The 27466-nt window shown below is 50.2% G+C and overlaps 1 protein-coding gene and 1 long non-coding RNA gene across 4 annotated transcripts; one reads left to right on the top strand and one right to left on the bottom strand.

The window, feature by feature from the left end:
• The first annotated feature begins 378 nt into the window (after nucleotides 1-378).
• On the top strand, nucleotides 379-26319 carry HHATL (hedgehog acyltransferase like). The gene is made up of 11 exons (XM_006278214.4): nucleotides 379-546; nucleotides 1357-1424; nucleotides 1954-2067; nucleotides 3405-3599; nucleotides 5678-5887; nucleotides 18140-18311; nucleotides 20220-20364; nucleotides 21358-21393; nucleotides 22042-22243; nucleotides 24355-24496; nucleotides 26061-26319. Exons 1-11 carry the CDS (start codon nucleotides 441-443, stop codon nucleotides 26180-26182), a joined length of 1512 nt encoding a protein of 503 aa, XP_006278276.2. The 5' UTR covers nucleotides 379-440; the 3' UTR covers nucleotides 26183-26319.
• Nucleotides 4066-12820, bottom strand: LOC132250959 (uncharacterized). 3 transcript variants are annotated; one of them, XR_009462737.1, is made up of 5 exons: nucleotides 12741-12820; nucleotides 9744-9865; nucleotides 5320-5448; nucleotides 5048-5218; nucleotides 4066-4480 (listed from the first exon to the last, which is right to left on the bottom strand). It is a non-coding gene; the product is annotated as an uncharacterized LOC132250959 (long non-coding RNA). The 3 variants fall into 3 exon arrangements; XR_009462736.1 differs by lacking the exon at nucleotides 5048-5218; XR_009462738.1 differs by lacking the exon at nucleotides 5048-5218 and having other exon boundaries at nucleotides 4066-4477.
• Nucleotides 26320-27466: the final 1147 nt, after the last annotated feature.

Below are 27466 nucleotides of genomic sequence, written 5' to 3'. Positions count from 1 at the left end.
TGCAACCTCCAAAAACCCAGGTCAAACCAGCTGCCCTAGCCACTGGATTGCTCCAACACTGAGTAGTTAGGAAAAAACTTCTGCCAAGGTCCAAGGTAGGCATGAGTCCTGCTCGCCTCCCTCTGCGCTTGACCACCAAACACAATGCTAGAGAGAAAGAAAGGGGTTTTTTTTGCTATAAACTTCCCCAAAGTGCATCCTGAGGGACCTGCAGTCCCCCCATTTTAATTCAGAGTTTTAAAGCTTTGCACCACCTGGATATCCCAGGCCTGATCCTGCCCTGCTTACCCCCTTCCCTCCACGGACTGCAATGGAGGACCACCCCAGACAGAGGCTGGGTGTCTAAATCAGGGAGACTGAACTGCCTTTTCTTTCCTCCTCTCTCCCACCCCAGATCTGGATCTGCCTAGAGCTGGCTGTTGGGGTGAAAACCGGCCAGCATGGGGATTAAAGCGGCTTTGCCGAGTTACGAGCTGGGGTTTTACGCTCTGGTCCTGACCTGTGCCATCGTGTACAGCAGCAGTGACATCTTCGAAGCATCCAGAGGTAACTGTCTTCTGCAAACCTCGCCAGAAATATGCTGGGGGGGGAGGATGGGCATGTGAGAGAGAGCCAGTGCTCAGGGGATTCATAGATTCATGGATGCTAGGGTCAGAAGGGACCTCAATAGATCATCGAGTCCGACCCCCTGCATAGGCAGGAAAGAGTGCTGGGTCTAGATGACCCCAGCTAGATGCATATCCAACCTCCTCTTGAAGACCCCCCCGGGTAGAAAGCCCAGGAGGTGGCACACCTGGGTCCTAGCTATGTGATGTGGCCCGCGGGGCTCATAGAGGAGCTGGGGATGCAGGGGCAGGGTCACGGAGCTGTTAGCGGATGCATGCCGGCATCAGGGAGTGGGCAACAGCTGTGCCAACCCCTGCCGCCAGTCGCACGGCCACATCCAGGGCTGGATCCAGTCCTGGACTCCCAGCCCAGCCTGGGGGAGAGGGGGAGTTTGACACCTCTGGGCCATATGATAGTTTGGGGATCTGGGGTAATGCTGAGGGTGCTCAGCTGGGCTCCGCTCTCTGCTCCCGAGGCTGCGTGCACGTTCATGCAATAACTATGTATACGTGTCCAAGCCGGAGACCCCAGGAGCAGCTTTGGGCATGTGGTCCTGCCTTAAGCAGGTGTTTGGATTAGATGCAACCTCCTGAGGTCCCTTCCCACCCTCATTGTCTATGACTAACTTGAGGCAATTGCATTGGTTTTGCTGAGAGCACACATATAACCCACTGCCCCTGTCACTTGGTCCTCAGGAGGTGGCTTTGGCATCCCCGTGGCTCCCCCAGCCTAACGCCCGTTCTTTTGCAGATAACATGAACAGAAAGGCCTTTCGGGAGGCCATAAAGCCGGGATGGCATTACTTTGGCAGGAAAATGGTAAGCAGTGCAAGAGCGGGCATTGCTCATGCTTTAATCGCTTAATAGAGCACTGTCTAGCTCAAAACCAAGCCCTGGCTTTGCTGCTGCTGGTTTCTGCTTGCCTGGTTCATGCAAATCTTCCCCTATTGCCTGTGCAATTAATTCACTGCTTGATTAGTAATAAGGCAATGATCACGCGGGTCGCACGGTGTGTGTGCACAGCACTTTACAGATGTCTGCGGAGAATGGTGACCACAGTCGATCCCTTTATGGCCGATGTGTAGATTTAAGATCCATGGGTAGTCGGAAGGAGATGAGCGCTGCAGACCTGTCCTAGGAGGTGCCAAGCTCCCACCGCCCCTACCAAAATCAGTGGGTATTGAAGCCCTCCAGCGCCTCATAGGAGTGTGGCCTGAGAAGGACATTTGGGGGAGCTGAAGGCTTGGATGGAAGTGGGCTAAGTATACAGAAAGTCATCCCGGGCAGCGTAGACACAGCAATCCTATTCCCATGGCTTGTCCTTGCTGACATGGTTTTGCTCTGACAGGACGCAGCTGACTTCGAATGGGCCATGTGGTTCTCCTCTTTCAGGAACTTCATCCTCTTTGCCCTTTCAGGGCACGTCCTGTTTGCCAAGGTCTGCTCCATGATAGTCCCACAGGTGAGCCAGGGCCACTGCCCAGACAGGGTCAGACCCAGTGTGGGGGTGGATCCCCCTTCTCTCTGCTCCAGCGTGATCTAACATCCACGTCCTTGGTGTCTACGCAGGGCTGACTGCTCTTTCTCCCATATTCCTTGGGCTCCCAGGAGTTGTCTAAAACATTATGAATGCTGTTTCTGACACGCTCCTGCAAGGCTAAGAAGCAAAAATTCATCTGAGCCACTGAGAATCCATGAGCACGGGCATAGGGTGGGAACTAAATACTTGGGCATTTTGATATACCCAGGCTGTGCACCGGCACCTCAAGTGCTCTTCCAGCTCCATCACATTATGAGCTCTTTCTGCAGCCAGGCTATCCATCGCTCATTGTTTCTGCAATGCCCAACACAATAGGTCTCTTCTCTCCATTCACTGATAGGCACCGACATGATAAAAGCCAGGAAATGATAACAGTAGCTGCAAAGCCACCAAGACCTGAGTGCTGCGGGTAGGAGAAGTACAGAGAGATGCTTTAGTCTTGAATTTAGAGGCACGGTTGTTTGGGGGGGGGGGAGAGGGTCTTTTTTAATCATGCCGTATGGGCTGGTTTCTTTTCACCTTCTATTTGATCAGGACAAATAACACAAAGCAGGATTGTTGCCCATTGGCGCGTCTACACAAGACCGCTAGCAGTGAGTGGCGCAAAGTGTAATGCAACACTACTGCGCAGTTGTACCGAGCTACTGCACAGTCAGCATCACCTAAAAGCTGTTCGGCAACACTACTGTGCATTAACTCGGGTTACTACACACTCATTTAGTACTTGTGTATACATTTAGTACTTGTGTATACTTTAGTGTACAAGTACTAAACGACTGCACAGTAAGAACTGCGCAGTCAGCGTCTTGTGTAGATGCAGCCATGATGTACTAGGGCTGTTGGGGGAGGGAAAGATCATAAATACTTTAGGTACAAGGCAGGATTACTGTAATCTGGGGAGGAAGGAAGGTGCACTGGAATAAAGGACCGACCGCAAACCCAGAAGACCATAGACAAATCACTGGGTCTTCCCATCCATAAGGTACCAGTGACGGCACGGTCCTATCTGATAGGTGTGTTGTGAGGATGAGTATACTGAGCACTGCAAAGGGGGGAACTTTTGTACAGCGATGTCCTCAGCTAAATGCACCCTGGCTGACATCTTACTATCACTATTCAAGTCCATGGGAGCTTTGCTGTTGACTTCGCTAGGACTGAGATACCCCCAACACCTCTAGGAGTCAGTCCACGTGTTGCTGAAGGATGCTGGGTGTGACGGTGGTGCAGTCTGGCGTGAAACACCTTTTCTTTGCTCACAGCACAGGTCTGTGGTCTACATGCTGTACGGGATGCTGGCTGTGCTGAGCACCATGGGCACTTCCTACCTGATGATCATCCTCACCCACTGCCTGGTGCTTTACAGTGTCTCGCTGGCTAAGCAGAAGTGGCTGTGCTTCGCGGCTGGGCTCTGCAGCCTGGCCTCCTTCAAGCTGGAGCCTTTCAGCACGTGGCAGGTAGGTGGAGTAGTGGCAGGTGGTTTAATTTCCAGCTCTTCTCTATTCCCACTGGGTTTGCAGCCCGGCCACACACCGCTTCGCTGGGCCAAGCTAAAACCTTTGAGGAGGAGCCAGAAATCAAAGCAGCAATGGGCTCAGCGCAGGTCAGGTGGAAGTCAGGACTCCTGGGGTCCTTTCCTGGCCTTGGGACTGACCCAGCCCATGTCAGCTTCAACGTGGAGGCACTAATCGTTCCAATTAGCAAAGCAGTCTTAAACCCATGGATGGTCCCCGTGCTGGCTTAATGCCAGGGCACTGCACCGGGACTCAGGAGATCAGAGTTTTATGCCCATCTCTGCCACTAGTCTGCCGGTGACCTTGGTCAGGTCACTTTGCCTCAGTTTTCCCAGCTGTAAAATGGAGACGCTAATCTCCTTCATAAAGCCCTTTGGGAATTATGGATGAAAAACACTAAACAAGGACAAGGTATTACCATATTTACCCATTTAACACATACCACCATATAAGAGACACCTTGTACTGGAAAGAAGGAATAAAGACAAAAAAACAAACCCTTTTTTTGTTCCAGTTGTTCCAGTTAGCAAAGCAGTCAAATACAAGCAGTCTTAAACCCACGGATGGTCCCAATGCTAGCTTAATGCCAGGGCACTGGACCGGGACTCAGGAGATCACAGTTTTATGCCCGTCTCTGCCCCTAGTTTGCCGGTCACCTTGGTCAGGTCACTTTGCCTCACTATGCCTCAGTTTTCCCATCTGTAAAATGCAGATGCTGATCTCCTTTGTAACGCCCTTGGGGATCGATGGATGAAAAACACTAAACAAGGACAAGGTATTACCGTATTTATCCACATAGCACATACCCCCAAATAAGATGCCTGCTGGAAAGAAGGAATAAAGAAACAAAAATTCTTTTCACAAAATTGTTCAGAATAAGTTTCCTCATTTAAGACGTACCCCAATTTTCAATCATTACATTTCAGGAAGAAGGCATGTGTGGTATATGAATTAATAAGCTATTATTATTGGTTTAGTAACATGCTGAATCAAAGCCAATGGTACTTTGCTGTGTTACAGGAGTACGGCGAGGCTTAGAAACAAAGCTTTGCTTATCCACAGACAAATGTGGCTTGATTTTTTCACAGGGTTAAGGCATCTGGGCACCCAACGCCCACTGATTTCCCGTACTAGGAATACAAGGCAGTAAGACAAGAGTTCATTGAATCTGGCACCTAAATACCTTAGAGGATTTGAGCTTGGGGCCACAGCTCCTAAGGATGTAAACCAGAGGTCTGGGTGGTGAAAAGCCAGTCATGCTCTGGGGTACCTTTGCATCTATAAGACGCGCTTGCCCGGCGTCCTTAGCCCCATCCCAGTTCTGGCAATTACATTCCACTCATCTAAATCCCCCTTGCGATATATCAGCTATAATTTAACATTCAAGGCACCTGCGTAGGCTGGCTAGCAATGGTGTTCCTTCCCAGGGAGGCGGCAGGGCAGTGGCAGGCGAAGTGAGTCTATGTATAACATCTGGTAAGGGTGCAATTCCCCCACGTTTTGAAGGCCATTGCAATACCGACACATCACTTAAGTGGGCCTCACAGCTCACATGTGCTAAGCTGCAATGCGATGATGGATTTAATGTAAAGCTTTAGTACTGTTTCTGGATATAAAGTCCAAACACCTAAGTGAAGTGTAGTTAGCCATTGGAACAACTTACCCAGGCTGTGAGGGGGTCTCCCTCTCCCGTTATACCAGGACTGGACGTGTTTCTGTTACAGCACAAATGAAGTTGAATGGAGAAATGACTGGGAGAGAGTTTGGCTCACTGTGCCTCGGTTTTCCCCATCTGTAAAATGGGAAAGGCTTTGGTTATGCAGGAAGTGAGACAAGAGGGTCATCAGGGTTTCTTGTGCTCTCAAAAGCTAGGCAGGGACACTATACAAATACAAGAGACCATCCATGGAGGAAAAACCGCACGGAGTGAGATCTGGGTGCATGAATTGCCCACTGCAGCCAAGAAGCTTTTGAACTACCGTTTTGGCCGGTCCCTGCCGTAACTGTTCTTTTCTGTCCAGAATGGGTTTGTAACGGGAACTTTTGATCTTCAAGATGTTCTGTTTTATGGAGGAAGTGGCTTCACCATTATGCGCTGCATGAGCCTGGCGCTGGAGAACTGCGAGAGGCAGGAGGGGATCTACTCCATCGTCGACTTGCTGAAGTACAACTTCTACCTCCCCTTCTTCTTCTTTGGCCCAGTTATGACCTTTGACCAATTCCACGCTCAGGTAAGTGCTGGGTGATGCCTGCTCCTTATAGCTGAAGCAATTGGTTTTTGGCCAGCCCCTCACTTTGAACCTGTAGTATTGCCCTCCCCAAAAACTGCACTTGCAAAGTGGAGGCCACCGATAACCACAGGCTGCCCAGTTAGATTCGTTTCGACCCATCCTTGCGTGTGGATGCAGTCAGGTACTCAGACTGCCGGTAATGTCAGCTGCACCAGCAAGCCCAGTCAGTCGAGCTTTTTTCAGGCATCTTTGCACCCGTAACGATGGGAAGAAAGAAGCTCTGATGGTGCAGCATCAGACTGAGAGTCTGGAGACTCAGGTTCAATTGCTGCCCTTTGGTGGGTGGATTGACAACGGCCTCTGTGCAACAGTTTGGACTCGATCAGGTTGGACTAGGTCTGGGGCACGCGCTGCACAGGGCTCCAGGCATGGTCTATACTGGCCCACAGACCAGCCCAGAGACCCTCATCTAGCCCCGGGGACCAGAGGAGTTTGACACCCCTGGACTAGATAACCCTTAGGCTCCTTTCTAGCCCTTTGATTCTAGGCCAGACATACACCGGGGCCCTGCCACACATTGCATAATTAACTAATATATCAGGCAATAAGATTTAGACCAACCACACATGCAAAGTAGTTATCACGCCATAAAAGTGTCCACCCAGTTTTATAAAGAGCTAACCATCTCCAAAGTTGGTGCTTGAAAATGCGTAACAACTTTATAGCTGGTTTCTATCCAGCTTTCATTTGAATGCACGGTAGGGCTGTAAGGTGTGCAAATCAGCAGAGAAGTACGATCACCTGGTTCTCTAGCCTATGGAGAGAGAAAGGCCACACATAAATGAGATTTTCAGGACTAGTTGATATGTCTACTATGGGCCTGCACTGCGGAGATGTTGAGTGCCTGAAGCTCCCATTGCAACTCATGGGAGGTAAAGGTACCAATATTATGAGTCTCAAAAAAAAGGGTGGAAATAAATTTCCATTCTCTTATAATGGGACCTGGCCAGCTAAACATAGGGATTCTTCCTGCTCTCCGCTTAGAGGGTACGTGTGTGTACGCACAGGCGTATACATTTGAATTGCACAGAGAAGTTAGAGTTGCAAGGCAAACTTCCAGGTCATATATAGTCATCTCACATTTTTCATCACCAGCTGATAACCAAGCATCTTCAGAAAGAGAAACAGGACCCACTGCTCAGCAGCACACTAAATAAGGCAAAAAACACTAAGCCTCGTCACACATGCGTGCCAAGTTCGCCGTTTTACTGGCAAACACGTGCAAAAGGGGGGAGACCAGCTGACATCTGCATCTCATTTAGTATTTAAATGCCATGTGATGAAGCAGCACTGGGTTCACTCTTATTCCCCCGTGACCAATTTGCTTTTCAATGCTTAAAGAACCTAAATAATCAGTGCATCGCCAAAACTAAAGGCCAATTCTTCATTTCCCCCTAAATAAATCTAAGCAAGGCTACACTTATACATATACAATAACGGTTACCGGCAGACTTGAGGAACTAGGATTAGTCTGGAGAAGAGAGGATTGCGTGGGGGGGTGACAACAGTCTTCAAATACCTGAGGAGTGGTTATAAAGAGGATGGAGACAAATTATTCTCTGCTGGCATAGGGAACAGGACCAAGAGCAATGGTCTCCAACGCCAGCAGAGCAAATTTAGGTTGGAGATTAGGAAGAGCTCCCTTGCTGTGAGGTGGTCGAGCATTGGAAGAAGCTACCCAGAGAGGCTGTGGCATCTCCATCCCTGGACATTTTCAGGAGTGGATCAGACAAACACTTTATGGGACGGTTCAGATTGGGCTGAACCTGCCTCGAGCAGGGGGCTGGACTAAATTACCTCCTGAGGTCCCTTCCAGCCCTGCTTTTTTTATGATTCTAGGATAATAATCCCTCCCCTTGAAGTGTCTCTTAAAAGGGACACTGCCGAATTTAAATTCAGGATATTATATATAAATATATATATAATATAATAAAGAGTAAATAATAATATATTAAAGATTAAATAATAATATATAATAAAGAATAAAGAATTATATAATATATCATAATAATATATAATAAAGAATAAAGAATGAATATATTATTTATATATAATATAAATAATAATATAGAATATATTTGGGCACACAAGCACATTATAGACTAGATTTAATACAGTCAAAAAATATTCAGAGAAAATCTGTGCTGAGGAAACACTTCCCCACAGCACTGGAAAGCTGAATATGACAGTATCGATGGTGATCGTAGAGGAGTGGGGCTGGAAGGGACCTCCAGAGGTCATCTAGTGCAACCCCCTGCCTGCGGCAGCCTCATCCCTATCCAAACCATCCAATAGAAAGCATAATCTAAACTCTACATAAGACTACCATGAATCCTGACACAAGACAAGACATGCCACCCTAACCTGCCACAGGTAAAGCAAGGGAACCACGGCGGCCATAGTCCTGCTGCTATGAGATGATGTCAATATAAAAGTAAAGGTGTAAAGATGATTAGGGCAAAGTTTTAGTGGTTCACGTTGAATGAAGTGGACAAAGTGCAACAGAATCAATGGCTTTCAAACCTTTCTGCACTGGGCTTGGATATTAGGAAAGACTATCTCACTAGGAGGGTAGTAAAACACTGGATCAGGTTAGCCAGAGAGGTGGTGCAACCTCCATCCTTGGAGGTTTTTAGGACCCAGCTAGACAAAGCCTTGGCTGGGACGATGTAGTTGGGGCTGGTCCTGCTCAGAGCGGGGGTTGGACTAGATGTGACCTCCTAAGGTCCCTCCCAACTCTCATTTTCTATGATTTTCTATTATTCTGTAAGTTTGGCAACACAGGCAAGAATGTCATTTGTACTTGGATAATGTCCCTTTCATTTCGGAGTCTACATCAAACACCGATCTCACAGAATCGTCTTTCATTGTACACAACGGTGCTGCTGTTGCTTTGTCGGTTCGACTCAGGTTGTGGCCAGGAACCTGATATTTCAAAGCCCAGGCACCTCGTTGCTCCCTTCGCAGAATGGGCTCCATTCTGCGAAGGGCTGAGCCCCCATGGGATGCATTTGAGTATTGCCACCCCCTCTCGTGGCGGATCGTATTCAGGATAACCACCAAGTGTTGCTGACAGCAAAGGCTGCAGTTCAAAGGATCAGTTCACAACTCGAGCCAAATTCTGGCTTCACGACATCAACTTCTCAGTGGAAACTGGGGATACTCAAGACTTACCGATCGGTAACCAGATAAGGTCCAATCCTGCAGACAAGAAGTGACCCACAGCACTGTTAAAGCCTCTCCAACTTAATTCTAGCATTCTTCCCAAAGCATATTTGCCGTGCAGCTGAACGCCACCGCCAGTCTCCTCGCTCTGCCTCCAGAGCAGGCAGCCACGATGCCGAGTGACAGATCCCGACAGCCCCAACCAACGCGTCCCCAGGCAGTGTGATTAGTGGGACTCCCCGTCAAACTCTATTTGCAATCTTCACAGCTGCTGCCAGACAGGCATCTGCTGTGCGCGGCTGAAAATACTGTACGATGTGACAGCGCCACATCCTGCCCCCGTTTGCACCGGGGGAAACCCAAAATAACCTGGGTGATGCCAGAGGAATTATGCTATTTTAACAGTGTAAATTGGCCATGAAGGATGGTAGTCAAACTATATGATTGCTTCAGTGCACCCAAACCTTGCAACCTGCAGATTTTTAAGATTCACCCACCCCCACACAAGCTTATGCTGATCTTTCTCGGTTTCTTCCCCGGCCAGTGGGCTCACGGCCTTAAAAGCCAGACGGGGCCATTTCTGGTCCCATAGCCCGACTTCACCCTAGCACAGAAATTCACCCACTAATACCTGCATTGAGTCCAGCAGCTTCCTTCGGTTCATGGAGATGAGGGTTGGTGCCTTTGCCACGCAGCAAGTATTCAGGTCCAGATCCTCTCCTCCTCACCAAAGCCAACTCCAAGCTGTGTTGCCTTCAATTAAAGGAACGATCATTAGAGAGGATAAAGATAAATTTGTCCCGTAAGGCAGAATATAAAAGCACAGGTACAGCAGCACAAGGCTACAGAAAACATAGCAGGGGCCTATAATGAGCTGGGTTAGTTTATAGTCCACAGACTCATTAAGGGCACCTGCAAAATGGGCAGTCGCACCTGTTACAGCTGTGCTAAAGGAGCGCACTCATACACCTTAAGCCAAAGGAGGATGGCTGACAATCTGGCCCAGAGGGCACTAATGGCAGACTGATGTAGGCGAGGCAAGTTCAATGCTACATTGTGATGCCAGCAGCCAGGAGTCATTTCCGCGCTGTTTGGGGAAGCGAGGTGTGCTCCTGGCTGGGACAGAGCCAAGTGGCTGGCTCTGGACCTGCTCCTTGCTGGCTTTTCAGTAGTCCCTTGCCCTCTCGGATGTTCAGCTAACCCACCTGTGAGTTGGATAAACTCATAATGTGGTTTAGCTCAGCCTAGATGGGCTAATAGTCCTCTCCAGCCCTAAAAATCGGAGAATTCCCAGGGCTGTTTGGAGGCTGGATCCATGACAGATCTGACTAGGAGCTTTCCCAGATAAAAGCAGGACCTCACCAAGTGAACCATTGCTACTAGAGCACCTCACATCCCTGCAGCGCTCGTCTCCGAATCCCCCCCACTATCCTAACCTGGTCTAGGAGTCCCCCATGCATGGATGCCTGGAGACCTCCCAAAGGAAATCCCACGCCTCCCCAGCCTTGCTCAGGGAACAGGCATGCCACAGGGCAACATCCAGAGCACAGTCTGTCCCCAGAGACAAAATTGGCTTTGCTACAGCTGCTGCCAAGGCACTAATTGGGTAAAACCTCCCAAGGTACCAACCTCATCAGAGCTAAGCCTTCCTTTCCCTTATGGGACCTGACTTGTCCTTTTTTTAGCATTCTCCTTACCGGAGAAACAAAAGCATTTGAAAAATGACTCAACCACTGACTTCACAATATTTAACAGGCAACGACTCTCCTCCCATCCCTTTGTGGATAAAGACAAACCATTGGGGGGTGCAAAATGAAGTCCCAGCTTCCCTGGCATAGTCAGGGGCAGTTTGTCTCCCTGGCATAGTCAGCACATTGGGCTGCACAGCCAGACCATCAACTGGGCAGACGACCTCACTGCAATCTTGTGGTTCCAAGAGAAAAACGCTCATAATTAGGAATATTTTTTTGCCCAAAAGCGGACAATGTCTGTCAGGGGAATCAAAGAAAGATTTGGCCCTTCCCAGCATAGTGTCAGGATGTGTCTGCACCAAGCAATTAGGGAGGTTTTGTTTTTACATTGCCACCGCTGGCAGTCGGCTTAGTGCTGCATCTATAGTAAGAGTCTCTCCTGCGTGTCAAGTGTCCGTACAGTTTCTAGGACAAATGGACTCTCATCTGTGTTGGGGCCCCTGTCATATGCATGAAAAACAAGAAGAATGGTAGTGACAGTGGGACTCCACCAGAAATAAGCTTTCAGAAGATCTGGGGGATTTCTTCCCCGCCAGATTTGCATAACATACAGGATGCAACTTTAATGCAGTGATGCAGACCAGGTCAGCTACACAAAGTATGTCTATAGGAGAGCTGCAGACAGCCCTGGTGCTGATTAGCAGAATGGATGGGACAGTCATGTCCTGGTGGAGGCCAAGTTCAGGACCAGCTCGATGGGAGTAGGTGCTACCCAGGCTAAAAGTGCTAGAATCAATCTCTGAGCTTTTTGCAGCTGGGAACATCTTTTTTGCTCTGTGTTTGTACAGCACCCAACACAGTTCTGTCCTGATCTATGTCTGGGACATGGCAGCAGTCTTAAAAAGACTTGAAGCGCTAGCAAAAAGAAGAGGGGAAACCTTACTCCCACTGCTGCAGAGAGAAGGATGTGGGCCAATGGCTTGAAGTTGCAGCAAAGTCAGTTTAGATTGGGTATCAGTCTGCCCTGGTCGAGCAGTGGGGCAGTGGAATAGAGACCTCGGGAAGCTGTGGGCTTTCCATCACTGACGATCTTCAAGTGGAGGTTGGATAAACACTGGTCAGGGATGTTTGTGACAGGGGGAAGATCATGTGGCCAGTCACTGTGCCAGCCCACCCCTCTCTCTAGGGCAGTCCACCCTGTCTCTCCTGCCATGACTTGTGGAAGTAAGAAGAGGGAGATTGCCCATTTAAGGCTCCGATGCCATGGGGGGTCTACACACGGCTCCGACCTTCCCTTACTGTGTCCCATGCCTTGCTGATGGCATCCACAACTTGCAGTAGCTCCAGCTAGAAGCCAAGCCAAACTTCGCCCTTTGCTGGCCCTCTCACACTCAACTCATGCACTCTGCTCCCTCTCACTGAGCCTCATTTATGCCGCCCTTCACTAGGCCTCTTCCAGCCCACCCTACTCCTTTGAATGCTCCCCATTTGGGCCATCATTCACTCTGGGTGATCCCCCCCTCCAGCCTTTCAGGTGCCTCATGCAGCCTACTCTATGAGTGATGGTCCTTTTGCCTAAAACTAGGCTGACTCTGGCCACTAGCCCCTCCCCAGGCCCTTGGCTCTTACTAACACCCTCTGCTCCATCTCTGGGGCTGCTCTCTGCCCCTTCCCTGCGGCTTGGGGTCTTACACCCCCAGGAACTCAGGTGCCTACCTTTAGGCATTCTTGGCCCCATTGTCAATGATAGAGCCACTGGGTAGTGAGGTTGGGGTTATAAGGCACCCCTACCCACCTTTCACTATGGAGGCAATTGGCCTGGCATTTCTGGGGAGTTACTGGCCATGGGTAACCCCACGAGGCCATCCTTCCCCAGCAGGGTGCAGTTTCAAGTCATACCCAGGACCTCCTACCATCCCCGTAGCTCCCACCCTTACCTCCAAGGATGTTCCAAGCAGCAACTCAGCCAGATGTTGTTCTTCCAGCTGCCAGCAGCAAACTACTAGCCCAGCCCTAAGAGTTTGATCTAAAATGGAGGCCACACAGCCCTCTCCTCCAATCACAGGGCTCTCCCTAAGTCATGTGACCTCCCCATCAGGGCTGGCCTGCACCTGCCGGCTGCTCCCAGCCCTTAAAGTGGCAGGCACCAAAGGTGCTCTGACACAATGATCTAGGCATAGCTATGCCTGAAGTTCTCTGTAAAAAGCAACCGTTAGAAGTCCAGGCGCCCCCAGCACACTGATTGCTGAGAGATCATAAGAAAAGCTATGCAGCTCACAGGAGGTACACATTGCAGAAGACCATGGTCAGCAGCAGAACAAAGCACAGCTCCATACCTTGCTTAATTATAAAAGAAGATGAAAGGAGCTGGGATGGAGAAGTGGTGGAGTCTCCGTACTTGCAAGTTTTTAAGGCCATGCTCAACAAAGCTTTGGCTGGGATGATCTAGTTGGGGATGGCCCTGCTCCATCCTTGGAAGTTTTTAAGGCCACACTCAACAAAGCTTTGGCTGGGATGATCTAGATGAGGCTGGCCCTGATGTGAGCAGGGGGTTGGACCACATGTGACCTCCTGAGGTCCCTTCCAACCCTCATTGTCTATGATTCTCAGTGTATGGAGGAGAAACAGAAAGGGAAACTCTGTATAAGGTGTGACGTAGCTTATGCTTGCTGTCCCCAGGTTGTAGAGCTGAATGGTATGTGTTTGGCATTACCCAGGCTCCTGGGCTTTGCTAGTTCCCACATGGGGCCAGGAAATATTTTTTTCTCCCCCTCCTACTGCTACACATGTCAAAGGTTGTGTTTATTTCACCTTCCTTGGAAGCACTGGGGGTTGGCTGCATTTTGACTGGGGTAGACCAGTGCTCCTGCTGGAACTAAACCCCAGAGGTCCCTCTGCTCAGGATGAGACCATATTTGGAGTCAAGAAGGAATTTTACCCCATAGCCAGATTGGTGTGGACTGTGGGGATTTTGCCTTCCTCTGTAGCAAGGGGCATGGCCGTCACCCAGGGATCTCTCCGGTGCATTTTAAGAACCCTTGTAGCAGCTGGACACTGACAGGTCTTATCCTCTTGCTTTACCTGTGGCAGGTTTAGCCACTTTTGATGTCTTTGGGCAAAAGGCCTTGTAGCTGTGCAGTTTGAGGAAAAACTTAAACCAGGATTGGTTTGGCTAGGAATGACCCTGCCTCAGCCAAGGGATTGGACTAGATGATCTCCTTCCAGCCCTATTTCTCTATGCATCTATAACAACATGATCAGAATAACACACTTCATAAAAACCTCTCACTTTAACTCTGGGCCAAAACTATCCCTGGTGCACTTTTAGTGGCTATGGACTTTAAACTGGGATGAACTGGTCCCATTAGGATTTGTGAAGTATATAGATGCAAAAAATATTTTGGGGTTTTTTTTTAAATGAACAACCCTCAAGTTAGGAATCTACCCACCTGCATCCATTTAAAAGGCTCTTTAAGGGCAGAAATCACCATTATAAAGAAGTCAGGGAAGTCCGGAGTAGTATGGGGAAGGTACAAATATCCCAGGGAGCCTCTTGTAACAATCACAGGAAGACAGGGATTGTCACACTGGATCAACCCCCAAGCTAGGGTTAGGGTCAGGGTTAGTGTTCTCGTATCGGACCTGTCCGCACACCCCATTATCCTCCTATCTCCTCCTTCATCTCCTGTCTGACCCCCACCCTGTGTCTGTCCAAGTCCCACCCCCAGTTCCTGCCCTCCCCCTTTCCACCTCCCAACCTAGCTGCTGCTTCCTACTTCCTCTGTTCCTGCCAATCCCTGCCAACACCATACCGTACCCACACCCCATGCATCCAAACCTCCCACCTTGGTTTCATTCCTCGCTATCAGCTTTGTCCACAGCCATCTCTCACCTACCACCAAAGCCTTTTGCACGAGAGTCGGGCAACCTCTGTGTGCTCCTCCAGGTTACCTTTGCCAGCAAGGGATCAATGGCCATCAATGAGCCCACAAATCCAGGCTCCCACTCTCTGCTTCTATGCCTCCATAGCCAGGAGAAACAATTGCAGGGTAAATCATGCTCAGCCGCGGCAGTCCAAGGCTGAAGCATGCTCAGTTGCTCCCTAGGAGCTATGAAGGGATGGAGCAAGCTCAGGGAAGACACACTTCAGAGATTTTAGCAAGCTCCAGCTTGTTTCTGCTAAGCACATGTAAACTCAGGAGTTTATCAGAAGCTTGTGACGGGACAATTCTGGGTCAATGTTCAAGGAGACAGTGAAAGGTCAAACCCCTGGTCAAGCACCAGGACCCTCTCAAAGGGAGGCACATGCAATAGTTTCTTTGGAGATGGGCAAAAAGAATGGTATGCATTTTCCCTTTGAGGTATTCTCAGATAAAACTGGGTTATTTCAGTCAAGCCTTTCCTAGGAATAATTCAGCCACGCAGCATGGACAGTGTCAGATCAGACAGAGTTTTAGCAAAGTTAAAAACGACTGAAAAGGGGCAGCCCCCTCTTTGTAACTGGGGGTGTTCCCAGCTTCCCCTGCAGTCTGTCCACAGTATCCAAGTGCCTCCCAATGCCCCTGAGCTATTACGTCAGTTTTTCCCATGGGGAAACTGAGGCATGGGGAGAATTAAATGATTTGCCCAAGATCACACTAGTAATAATGCCACTTCCCAGTTATGTGCCCTCACTCCTGACCCATGCTTCATCTTGACTACTCCCTCCATCAGGCATGAATGCACATAGCAGGCCGCTGACCTGCCATTAGTCCTGTAGGACAGCAGCATGAATTACCTGCAAGGCTTTTGCATGCAGCATCAGTGGATGCAAGGGTCAGTCAGGTCGTCCATCTCTCCCGACGACCAGCCTATGTCACTAATGTTTTACGAGCCGCCCAGAACCCGTCATTAGATGAGCTAAATGTCGGCTGCTTGGGATAGCCGGCCCATAGCAGCTGATCCCAGGCAGGTTATACTCTGGATCCTTCCATGCTTGGAAGCCTCTTCATTCCCCACAAGAGGGGGACCCTTTGGGACCATGTGACAGCAAAGGATACAGGTGATGCTGGCAAATGCTTTCATCCTCAAAATCGCTCCGGTTCTGATGATTGGGCTATTGATGCCACTTCCAGCCGGCTTTCTGAAAACTCCTGCCTCTCCAGGGAATAAGGAAATAGTAATACACCTAAGAGGATTCCTTACAAGGCAGAGATTTTATGGGATCGCTGAAATCCAAGGTTGTCAGCCTGCCTAGCTCGCTGTGGTTGTTCTGTTACAGCATTCAAGGGCTGCATAAATAGCCTTGACTGCATTAATACAGAGCACATCCCCGAGACCTGTTACATCAGTCCCGGTGGGCGCAGGATGCTCCTACGGGCTGTGTTCCTGCAAGTCTTACTGTAACAAAGACCCGTCCCAGGGTGGGGCAGGTCACTCAGTGGCTACTCAGCCCTTGCTTTACCCTTTAAGAAAAGAGAGGCTGCCCCAGGGATTCCCTAGTGAGCTCTCATCTGTCTGCTCCTGTCCTACTCCAGGGTTTGAGTTTGGGTCTGCTTCTGGCCTTGAGTCCACCCTGGCTCCCATTTCTGCATTATTCCAGGGTATCTAGTCCCTCCTGGGACCCAGACCCATTTGGTCGTCCCCCTCACAAAGGCACCAGAACTGCCCTGGTCCCGTCTCCACTCCAGTCCCAAGCACGTAGTCCCTCCTGGGTACTGGACCCTCCTGGTCCCCGCAGGCACCAGACCTACTTTGGTCCCAACTCCGTTCCACTTCAGACCACCTGGACCCACCCCGGTCTTTTCTTCTCCCTTCACCAATGCTCCAGCCCTGCTCCTGGGCATGTTGGGACCTCCTCCTCCCCTGAATCCCTTCCAAACCTCCAGATGTTACCATCCAGAGGCTGTAATCTCCTAGGTATTATTCGAGAGCTGCAGCTGTCCTGCCCAGGAGGTGTTCTCTCAGCAGCCTCCAGGGCCAGCCTGCCTGCCCAGCTCAGGCCTGGGCTTATATACTGCAAGCCCAAGCCCTTTCTGGGCCATGTGGCTTCACCTGCTATTCAGGAGGGAGTCTGAGCTCACCAAAGGGCCTGGCTGCTACAGGACAGACTGCAGTAGGAGACAGCATAGCACCACCCCAGCCCTGCAGAAGTACCACGAGGGACTGGGCACGTGGCCAGGTCCATGGGCTTGCTCTGCCATCCCATGAGGTGTGGTAGTGCAGGATGGCCTCACAGCCCCTGACCCTGGTGCTGCCAAGTTTCCAGCCCTACGGACCAGGCGATGCAGCTCTGAGCTCTGGATCTGGCTGGCAGGGGAGATGAGCATCGAGCATGCATTGCCATAACTCCAAGGGTGGTGGCAATGATGCACCAGGCCACCAAATTTCTGGACCCGGGGGCTGGCTGACATGTCTCCGCATGCCAGATCTTTGTCAGCCGCAGTGTAGCGCGTTCTTGCTGCTGCAGCCAACCTGGGCACCAGGTACTGGGCATGGGTCAGATTAGTGATGCCGTGCCCTCCCTCTGCTGCTTTTGCGATGGGTTGTACACACAGAGCCTCGCCTGTTCCTTCAAGTTGAGACGTGGTACCAGCAGCTGTCTCTATCCTAGACAATGCAGGCATGTGTGGCAGCACCTAGCACCACTCCAATCCCTTCCCCTCTCGTGCCAACACAAAGATGTGATGCTCTAACCTGTCCCTTCCCGCACGCATCCTCCCTCAGCCATTACTCTGCAGCCTGGCATTTTCCTCCAAGATCCACTCTTTGTCTGTGGCCAGAGTGATGCATCCCTGTTGAGGGAATGAAAAAGCTCAAGTTTTTCATTGCATTGAGTCCCCATTACCATCATCCCCAGTTTGTTCAGTGCCCGGCACCCCTCAGGCGTGCAGGACCCGGGCCTGCCTAGAAAGGCACTCCAATGGCTGTATTACTGTTTACCATGAGGCAATGGACTTTGGAAGACACTCTGGGCCTCAAAACACATCAGAGAAAGGCATTTTTTTCCACTGAACAGCCACTGATTCTGCATTGGATTTGCTCCGCCACGAGCGCTCGGCCCCACCAGTAGCTCATGCAGACCGGACACGCTGTTGTCTGCACCAGAGGGCTGTTCGAAGGCTGCGTTAAGCTGTAGCACTGCAGCTCGTGGCTTGGCGAGGGCAGGTTTTGTGCTGGCCCAACTGCACTGGTGGCCACAATCAGAGCAGGATCCCACGAGTCTGGGGAAATGCTAACAGAGAAGCTGGGGGGCTCGATGCCTTCTTCTCACCCTGCCCTCTGCGATGGAGTAACCTCGTGGGATGAAACCCCTTTCCTCTCCGATCGACCCTCTCCCCGTTTGTCTTCTCTCCAGGTGGCCACTTCTGAGCTGAGACGCAAAGAAAATGAGATGTGGAGCATCCGCGTGCAGGCCCTCGTCCACCTGGGGGTGATCGCGGCCGTGGCTGTGTTCTTCCACTTCTTCTACATCCTCACCCTTCCCTCGGACCTGAAGTTTGTCAACCGCCTCTCGGACTGGGCGCTAGGTGAGCCGCTCTGGAAAGACAGCCAGCCCCCCTCCAGGCTTGCTCTTCCTCTGGCTCTGACTCTTATGACTTACAGAAGACCAGAGCCGTCCCTGACCCTTAGATGTAACAGCTGCCCGAACACATCACACCTAATGTAATGTAAAAAGGCAAGATAAATCCAGGGCATAATAGTTAGACTTGGTTGTCTCAAGCCGGAGGCTTAAAAATCAATAGTTTGGAAGCTGTGGATAGAAGTACCGAGCTCCTAGCACCCCGTCCCCACCACACACACCCACTCACCCAACTTGACTTCAGCTGAAATTGTGGATATTTGAAAAAAAATCAAAGCTAAATCATTATTCTAATGGGGCGCCTCCAATTAACAGTCACATGTGGACATTTTGGTCAGGGTGTTTGCAGGTCAGAGCTCGAAGACGACGAGAGATCCCATCCAAGTCTGTTTAGAAAGACCCAATTCGTTATGGCAGAGTCCGAGGTTGTGATTTCAGTTCCTGCGGGCACCGCATGGAGTGACTCCAGATGTGCATCGGTGTAACTAAAAGCAGAATCCGGCCCACTAGGTGCACATATGCATGCACACATGGAGGCATCAGCAGAGACAAAGCCTTGAAATCCAAGCTATAGGCAGGTATCACTTAAAGTGAGAAATTCACCCCTTGGCCAAGCCAGCTGGAGCGGGGCAAAGCTAAGCTCCTCTTCGCTAGAAGGCTGCTTTCTGAGTGCACAACCTGGCCATAGCTATCACCATCAATCCAGCATCTCTCATCTGATTTTAAGGGAAGAGGAAGATTGAGCATGGATGATAAGCCAACTGGAAAACTCAATCAGAGTACTCCTAAGCATTCATAGCACTGCGAGAAAGCTGGCACACACCACCATCACGCTGTCGTAGTGATGTCCTAGGTACATCATGCGCTAGAATTGAAACCACAAGCTAAAAATGCAAGTCCCTCTTCTAGGTTTGTTAGTGCAAGAGAAGAAGAAGAGCTATAAACCTATTAGGGTGTATGTGTTGCAACGCCGCCTAGGACACCCATAGCTGAAACAGGGCCCAGTCCCTGCTAAAAGAGTTAATAGACCAAGAACATCTTCAGCTGGTCCCATTGCTGGAAGAAAAGGCAGCCACAGCATAGTAACCGTGGCTGGTCAGACAAAGCTAGATGGAGCATATGCAGTTGTAGCTACATCAACATGCCCCATAAAATGGGTCAATCTCACCAAAATTTCAGTTCATAAGAATACCAAAAAAACCAAGCTTGGACCATATCGAAAGAGCCCATTTCAACCTGAAATGCTTCAGTATTGCCATTCTGAAATCACAGTTATATAAAATCACCATGCATATCATCATAACCCCTGGCTCAAGACAAGATCCTCTCAGCCCAGTCAAGTGTTTTTAATTTTTTAACACGGCTTTAAAAACTTTGAAGGATGGAGATTTCATAGCAACCTCAAAGTGAGAGAAGTCTTCCTAACAGCCAACTGAAATGCCCTTTGTCGAAATGTAAGACCATCACTCCCTGCCCAGTCCCCCGGGCACGTGCCTGGACAGCTGCAAAGAAGTTTATTCCCATCCTCTTTATGATCCTCATTTGTCACCATCCCCTTTATAAGCATTAAAATGCAATTATAAGTCTTATCTGAACCAAAATGTTGCAATTCTGTCAAAACAAAACATTTGGGGGTGACTCAAAAGCAATGATTTTTTCTTTTTTTCAGTATTTCCCTTTGCAGAGAGTTTCAACATCTTTGAGTTGCTCCTGACGAACAAAAGCAGGTTGCAAGTGTCTCACACTCTTTCCCACATCAGCCCTCCTGCTTTCCCCATAGGATTAGTGTTAACATGGCACCGTGTTAGGATTTTCCTACATCTAATCAGGCTGTTCCTTTTTTCCCCCCACACAGCTGGCCTGGCCTACTCCAACCTGGTGTACGACTGGGTGAAGGCTGCGGTGATGTTTGGCGTGATCAACACCGTTTCCAGGTTGGACCACCTGGACCCACCGAAGCCTCCGAAATGCATCACCATGCTCTACGTCTTTGCAGAAACGTGAGTGCCCTGAAAATGTTCAGCAACTAGAAAGCAAGGTGCTCCATCCAAAGGGAAGGTGCAGGAAAGGGACGTGACTTTGCCCTTTGTTCCTGCTTGCAAGCAAAGGGCCAAATCATCCATAGCTCTTCCTGGGCGAGCTGGTAATGGAGAGTACTCACATGGCGTGTTGAGGGGCATCGATATGAGAACCTAGACGGATACGGACACAAGCCCAGCTGGTGTAAGCTGGCATTGCAATCTGTGCTAATACACTGATTTACATCCACTGAGACTCTGGCCCTTTACCCCTCCCTCAAGTGATAGCAAATGTGGGAGAAGGAAATGTTTGGTGTGCCATGCAATGGGGGACTTCCGAAAAGGGGCATTGAGCTTAATGAGTTTAAAGAAAGGGGAGGTCAGGCTGAATGTCACGAACAACACCCACGTAACACAGTGTTTTGTCCTGTGCAATTGCCCCGCTGTCTTGAAAGGAAGAGGTGAAAATCCCATTGACACAAGAAAGCATAAAGGAGATTGATTCAATGACCTCGCACCTCTTCCCTGCCTCTGGCTTCCCTGCAGCCCCCTTAGGACAATAGGATTGTGTCAGGCCCATTGATTCACATGGTCCCCTCCATTTTTCTGGGTCACATATATCAAATGTGCCCCTTATGCCCCTATTCGCAGCACTGCAAGTGAGGGGCCCAGAGACTTCGTCCTGCCAATGCCAAGTCTGAATGCGACTCCTTAGCTTTGGGTGGAGAAAGAAGGGGGTTGCATGGGAGAAGCTAAGGGCAAAACGTCTGCAAAATCGGATGGCGTGGTATATGGTTCAAGTGAACGCCAGTGCTTTGAGCCCATGAGAGAACCTGGGTAAGCTAAGGAGGAGTAAGTCAATCCAAAAACACCAGTGTAAACAGGTGCAAGTGGGAGCAGGTATTTCCTGAAATGCAATTCTTCAGCGCTCCCCTCTGTAACACTACTCTCTTGGTTTTGCTCTCTGCATTGCAGGCACTTTGACAGAGGGATCAACGACTGGCTGTGCAAGTAAGTGTCCTTGGAGGTCAGCACTCGGCACGAGGGACCGGGGCCTCTTGCTCCACAGCTCTGCTTCCTGAGTCAGGTCACCAGCCTGGGAGGGGGAGGAAAAAGCCACTAAGCATCATTCACTGCAGAGCCCAGGTCTGCCCGCTTGCCAGTGAAACCAAGAAGGCTGTTGCATTGCCCACACCTCTGTCTCTGGCCCAGTGAATATTGCATTATTCCATTCAAAGTGGAATAGCTTCAGCAAGAGGCAGAGAGAAAACCTCACCCCAGAACAACCTCTGACCGGGTAGTTAGAGAGGTTACATGGCATGACCCGGACGTACCAGGGCTAGGAAGACAGCTCCATCCCCTGCACATGGTCTCCATGAAGTAGGTCCCCTGGTCTTTGCTCGAGGGAAAAGTGGCTGCAGAGCGATTCCAGTCCGGCCACGCTCCTAAATCTCCATCCTACCTTAGGGTCCTCCATAGAGCTGGTCTCTGCTGGGCACATCCCCTGCACACCTTTCCAAACTGGCCTGCCTGGCACAACCGCTCAGTGCCCAGCCAGAGGGCTGTCTGCAGTGCACAGCAGGCTCCAGCGCCACCCCATTTGGGGGAGCTCACGCGGTTCCCCATCACCGCTCAAACCATCACTACTGACCCTCCTAGGTACGTGTACGACCACATTGGAGAAGACCACAACAACATTGTGAAGGAGCTGCTGGCCACCATCTCCACCTTCGCCGTCACCACCCTTTGGCTGGGCCCCTGCGAGATCGTTTACATCTGGTCCGTCTGCAATTGCTTCGGCCTCAATTTTGAGCTGTGGGTGCAGAAGTTTTTCCAGATGGCGCCTTTTGCCAGCGTGGAGGTGAGAACCTGGGCTGCCCGTTTTGGAGGGTTGCCATTTGGTGTCGGGTCAAGTGATTGTCCCTGAAAATATACGGAGCTGTAGCAGTGGAGCCCCCCAAACTGGGTGCAAATGGTGTTTTAAATCCGTGGGTCAGCGGGGAGCATTTCCCAGCTCTGCATGGGACCGTCGTGTCTCGCAAGTCCTTTTGCACGCATTAAATCCCATTCATTGGGGTGATAAAATACTGGCTGGCCTGAAGGGATCACCTATAGCTCAGCACTAAGAACGTGGCCCTTTTGCTAGGCATCAGGCAGGGGAAGGATCACAGCCGTCTTCTCCTTCACTATCATCTTCTGGACCGGTTGCAAGAGGCTTAACGTTTCCGAACGCCGTTATTTTCTCCGCGCTCGTCACGCAGAGACAAATCTCATGTTCCGGTGGGTTTTGTTCTGAAAAGCTAAGGTCACAACTGGAAATTTCTGCAGAAGCGTCATTCTGATTTGCGGCCAGCTCTTAGGACCGCTGGCCCGTCCTCGCCTGGGACCTGGTGCCCGGGAGGAGATGCTTCAGAGGCAGGCACAAGACCCCACACCCGGGCAACACTGCTCATTTTGTTTTTTCACCAAACCCAATGCCTGGCCCTGAACTGACCCTGCAAAGACGCCTTTTAAACAAAAGCTGCAGAGACAAATCATCCCTTTTGTTCTTCGAGTTGAACACTTAATCGGATTGTAATGCCCCTCGCCAGAGAAATTGTATTCCCCGAGGCACCGCGGCTCTCGGCGCTGGGTGATCGGAGATTGTCAGCTCTCTTTCAAGCTTGCTCTAAGCCACTTCCCTGCTCCAGTCCTGGCAGCTGCAGCTGAGGATTAGACAGGCAAGCGACTCTCATTCTGCTGCTGTCACAGGGCTTTTTGGGGTGTTTTTTTTTAATTTAATCTGACAAAATGGCTTCCCTCCGAGGCTTTGATTGATTGGCCCATAATGCTAACAACCGTCATGACAAATGACAACTGTCGTGGCTTGCGAGAGCGCTGCAAAAGCAATGCGCTGGGAGCCAGGGGCGCAGAAGGGGCCAGCAGCAATGAGCATCTTATTCTAAAATGGTATTGAATACTGCAGATATGCAAGCAACATCATGGAGACTGGGTCCCACTGTCTAGTCTGTCTGAGCCGGGCTCAATATGCGTCCATGGGATTAGTTTGTAACGCTAGAATCGCTGCGTGCCGGCATCTTCCCTGATGCTGCTCCTGCGTCCTGTCTCAAGAGCTTGTTGTCAGCCTTTTAGTCCGAGCAGCTTGGCTGGGCTCCCTTCCACCAGGCCACTCCTGTTGGGCTCAGGCAATTGCTCTAGCCGGTCGTAGCCCAGCGGAGGGATCCCAACATGAAGCAGTAAGAGTGCGGTGCAGGCCTGGTCCACGTGCATCAAGGCAGGTGATGGCAGAAGGTGGCGAAGTGACTTCCCAAGATGTCCCGTGAGCAATTCTCTCCCTTCAGCACCCCTCTCCTGCTGTGCACCAGGACGATGCAAAACAATCAGGTCCAGAAGCGTGCAGAGAGCAGGGCTTGCTTGGCGAGAGGATAAGCGCACCGAGGCTCAGGCAGCAGCACAAGAGGGGGGACAAAATTCAGAGTCTGCAGGACCCTTGAACTTTGTGCATCAACATTGGGCATCAAAGTCCTAACTGCAAGGTGATGGCCAGACATGGCTGTGCATGCAGTTTTAGGAACCTCACCTTGCAGTTAGGACTTTGATGCACAATGTTGATGGACAATGTTCAAGGGTCCTGCAGTCCAGAGAGAAGCACTGGTAGGCCAGAGCAAGGAGGCAGGAGGTTTTAGTAGGAGGCTGCAACCCTGGGGCTCAGGAAGCCCAGGTCCAAGCCCCTGCAGTGCTGCAGGCATTTGGTGACCACGGAAAAGCATTCACTTGCTCTGTGTCCCATAGCACCGTCGTATCTCGGGGGGTGCAGCAAGGTCAAAGTAGTATGGAGATCAGCTACCACGTTAATGTCCCTCCGGTGTGTACCTAGACAGACAGGATTACCCAGGGATGAACAGGAAGAGACCCCCCTGAGACCACTGTCCCTGTCTCTTTACTCTCGCACCCCTCTGCTTTTCTGCACAGGCCAGCATGTCAGAAGCCATGTCTCGGCGGATTCGAGGGATCTTCGGGGCTGCCAACTTCTGGGCCATCATCCTCTACAACGTCCTGGCTCTAAACAGCCTGGACTTTGCGCTGATCGTCGCTAAGAGAATCATCCTGATGGGTAAGGCCAGTTCTTGGCTTGCAGAAATGACTACACCAAGCTCACCCCACCCCTCCTGGAGCCCCGGGCTTAATGGAAGGAGAGTCAGTGGTTATGGCACTGGACTGGGACTGGCAAGTTGCAAGCTTTGCCATACACTCGCTGTTTGCCCTTGGGCACCTCACTTAATCTCCTAGCACCTCAGCTCTGCCCTTGTACAATGAAGCTAATGCCCCTGGTTTAGACCCTTGGCTTGGTCTCGCAGGGGCCAGGCCCAGTTCTCCCTGGGTGACGGTCCCCTACCTGGTGTGTGGGATTGACTTGCCTTTCCCTTCTCTCCGTGTCAGCAGCTGTTCATATTGTGAGCTGACGTTTGACAGATGCATTTCTTCATTCCTCACCCTTTTATTCTTAATAGTTTCTTAGGCATCTCCACCCGATTGCTCCTGCTACTAAAGCCCATTCTTTCTACAGCCTCCTAATACAATAAATAACCCCGTCTGGGCCTTTCTCTACCAATAGATGTCAGCAACATCGCGAAGGCTGTTCCCACAGCTTGGTCTATGAGGGCGCTTGTACACGTTATGCATTGTTTGGATACATGGCACGAAACGGCGCCAAAAATTGTCATTTTGCTAGGTTAAAAATACACACTGGTGTCGTCTTATCATGGTAGATTTCGATTTAACGTGGCAAACTACATCACCTCTGATGGGTTTTATTTTTAGTGTGGCCGATTGTTCCAGCAGGATTATTTTGATTGTGATAGTTTCCTGATGTGTATTCTCACACCGAGTAGCTGCCTGGTACCCTTCCCACAGCCCTCCCTTTCCTGTCCCTCCCCGGGCCTGGCTTTGGCTAGTGACAGGGTGGGTTCAGCATGTTAGACGCTCCAGACAGCTGAGCTCGTTGGCTCTGCTGGTTGCATTCCCCGTTTAGAGGTCGTGTTATAGCAGGGACAAAGCCTGGATCGCCTCCTTTCTGCTATGGTGCCACTCTAGTGGTTTCCCAGGCTGCAGGGGCTCAATAGAGTGATATCCCCATTAGTCATCTGCTTCCCCAACCTATGATTTACATTCGTGCATGTGCACAATGCCCATGTTACCCATGAAAAAAAGACACCGGTGATGTGAGTTAATGTGTGCTTGGGATTTCCAGTCCAGGTTACAGAGGGTCAGGGCAGGAAGCAAGATTGCACTGAGCTGGCGATGTTGGGAGAAAGCCAAGGAGTCAGTCTGAGCATGGGGGAGAGGAGATGCACGCTCCGGTGAAGCTGGAAGAGGAACACTGCTATTGCTAGAAGCCCATGATCTTTTGGTGGATCTAAGCACACATTTCATCTAAGCTCTTCCCAACAGGGGGGGTCTTGAGCACTGGGCTGGACACAACACCCACTGATGGCAATAGGGAAATGCCATGGAGTACCACAAGCCTTGCATCGGGCACCTACACAACTTCTGTACATCTTCCACTCTTAGGATCCACTTGCTCACTGCCCAAGCATACTGAGTGGCCTTGGAAAACAGCCTTTCCCTTCCGGTGACCATTGAAACCAGGCTGATTCTATCTCCTCCTTCTCTCTCAGGTTTCCCCATGAGCACCGTGTCCATCTGGTTCATCACCTACTGCGGAGTGCAGCTGATAAAGGAGAGAGAGCGCCTCCAGGCTATAGAAGAGGAGAAAGCGGATAAGGAGAAGACAGAGTAGAGACAAGAGAAGGGTCTGCCCAGTAACATGAGCATCTCTTTCTCCTGGCCACCCAGACTGAGATGCCTGGGCTCCCCAGCTTTATTTGCAATCACACTACGGATCTCATCCATGTACAAATCGCTGTAATGAAAAAAAAAAGTCTAAATAAAAGATTTTCTATAAGATGTTAATGGGCTTTCCTTTGTGAGGGTAGACCTCCTAGCCCTTTTCATGGATTTTAAGACCAAGAAGGGACCATCCAGTGTGACCTCCTAAAGAGCACAGATTCCCCATCGTTTCCCAGCTCTGGGCTTCTAGCTGGGATAGAGCATCTGGGGTCCCCACGTGATTCAATGCACAATGCTTTGAAAGAAGACCGTCTCTCTGGGATGCATTAGGCTAACCACAAGAAGGCAAGCACTCTTTCCAGATCCCCGGAGGAACTACTCAACTTCTACTCCAACACACGCAACATTTCATCCTCTCTCAACACAGCTTTATAGTATGGATCGTGAAGTAGCTTGGCTTTGCACTACTATATATATATAGGAGGTCACATATATATATATAGTAGTGCAATATATATACACAATATGTACACACACACATATATATACACACATACACACACAAACACATACACACACATGCACATGTCAACCTAATCCCCTCATAACATAGGCTAGAAAAATAACAAGGCTATGTAAGAATAAAGATCACAAACAGCAGCCTTGAAAGGAGGAGGTATCTCCCTGCCACTGTCTGCAAGCAAAACGGTTGCAAAAAATAAAAATAAAAATCATAAAAGCCTAGAAAAGCAGAGCTTGGCAGGGCCCTCAGGAGGGCACATCTTCTAGTCCAACCCCCTGTTCAGGGCAGGATCGTCCCTCTCCAAACCACCCAGCTGAGTGTTTGCCTAATCTTAAAAACTTTGGGAATAATCCTCGTGCACAACTGCCAGGTATAATGCCCCCAAACACCCTGTAGCTTGCCACAAGTAAAGTAGGGAGGATGAAGGCATTGCTAATGTCCTGCCACTGCAATGACAGGAAGTAGACTTAAAAGATGCTCAAGGAAGCCAAGGAAGAGGGAGGCAGACAACATCCCCGTGAGCTGTGCCCATCTGCCTCTGGGGTGAAATCCCTTCCTGACCCCAGATGTGACAATTGGTCCTATCACGAACAGAGGATCAAGGTCCTGCACCCAGGTGCCTCTCCCCGTAGAAGCATCACCTTACCCCTGTACAAATACCCAACCATAGTAGTGGCCAACCACCGACGCTTCTGCAGAAGGTGGTGGCAT

Source organism: Alligator mississippiensis, chromosome 5 (assembly GCF_030867095.1).
Source record: "Alligator mississippiensis isolate rAllMis1 chromosome 5, rAllMis1, whole genome shotgun sequence".
NCBI classification, from domain to species: Eukaryota; Metazoa; Chordata; order Crocodylia; family Alligatoridae; genus Alligator; species Alligator mississippiensis.
This window is presented reverse-complemented; position numbering and strand designations above follow the sequence as displayed.

Coding starts and splice junctions, on each gene's coding strand:
- HHATL (XM_006278214.4), top strand. CDS start 441: ATGGGGATTAAAGCGGCTTTGCCGAGTTACGAGCTGGGGTTTTACGCT. Junction 20,365..21,357: donor CTCTACGTCTTTGCAGAAAC/GTGAGTGCCCTG, acceptor TCTGCATTGCAG/GCACTTTGACAGAGGGATCA. Junction 22,244..24,354: donor CGCCTTTTGCCAGCGTGGAG/GTGAGAACCTGG, acceptor TTTTCTGCACAG/GCCAGCATGTCAGAAGCCAT.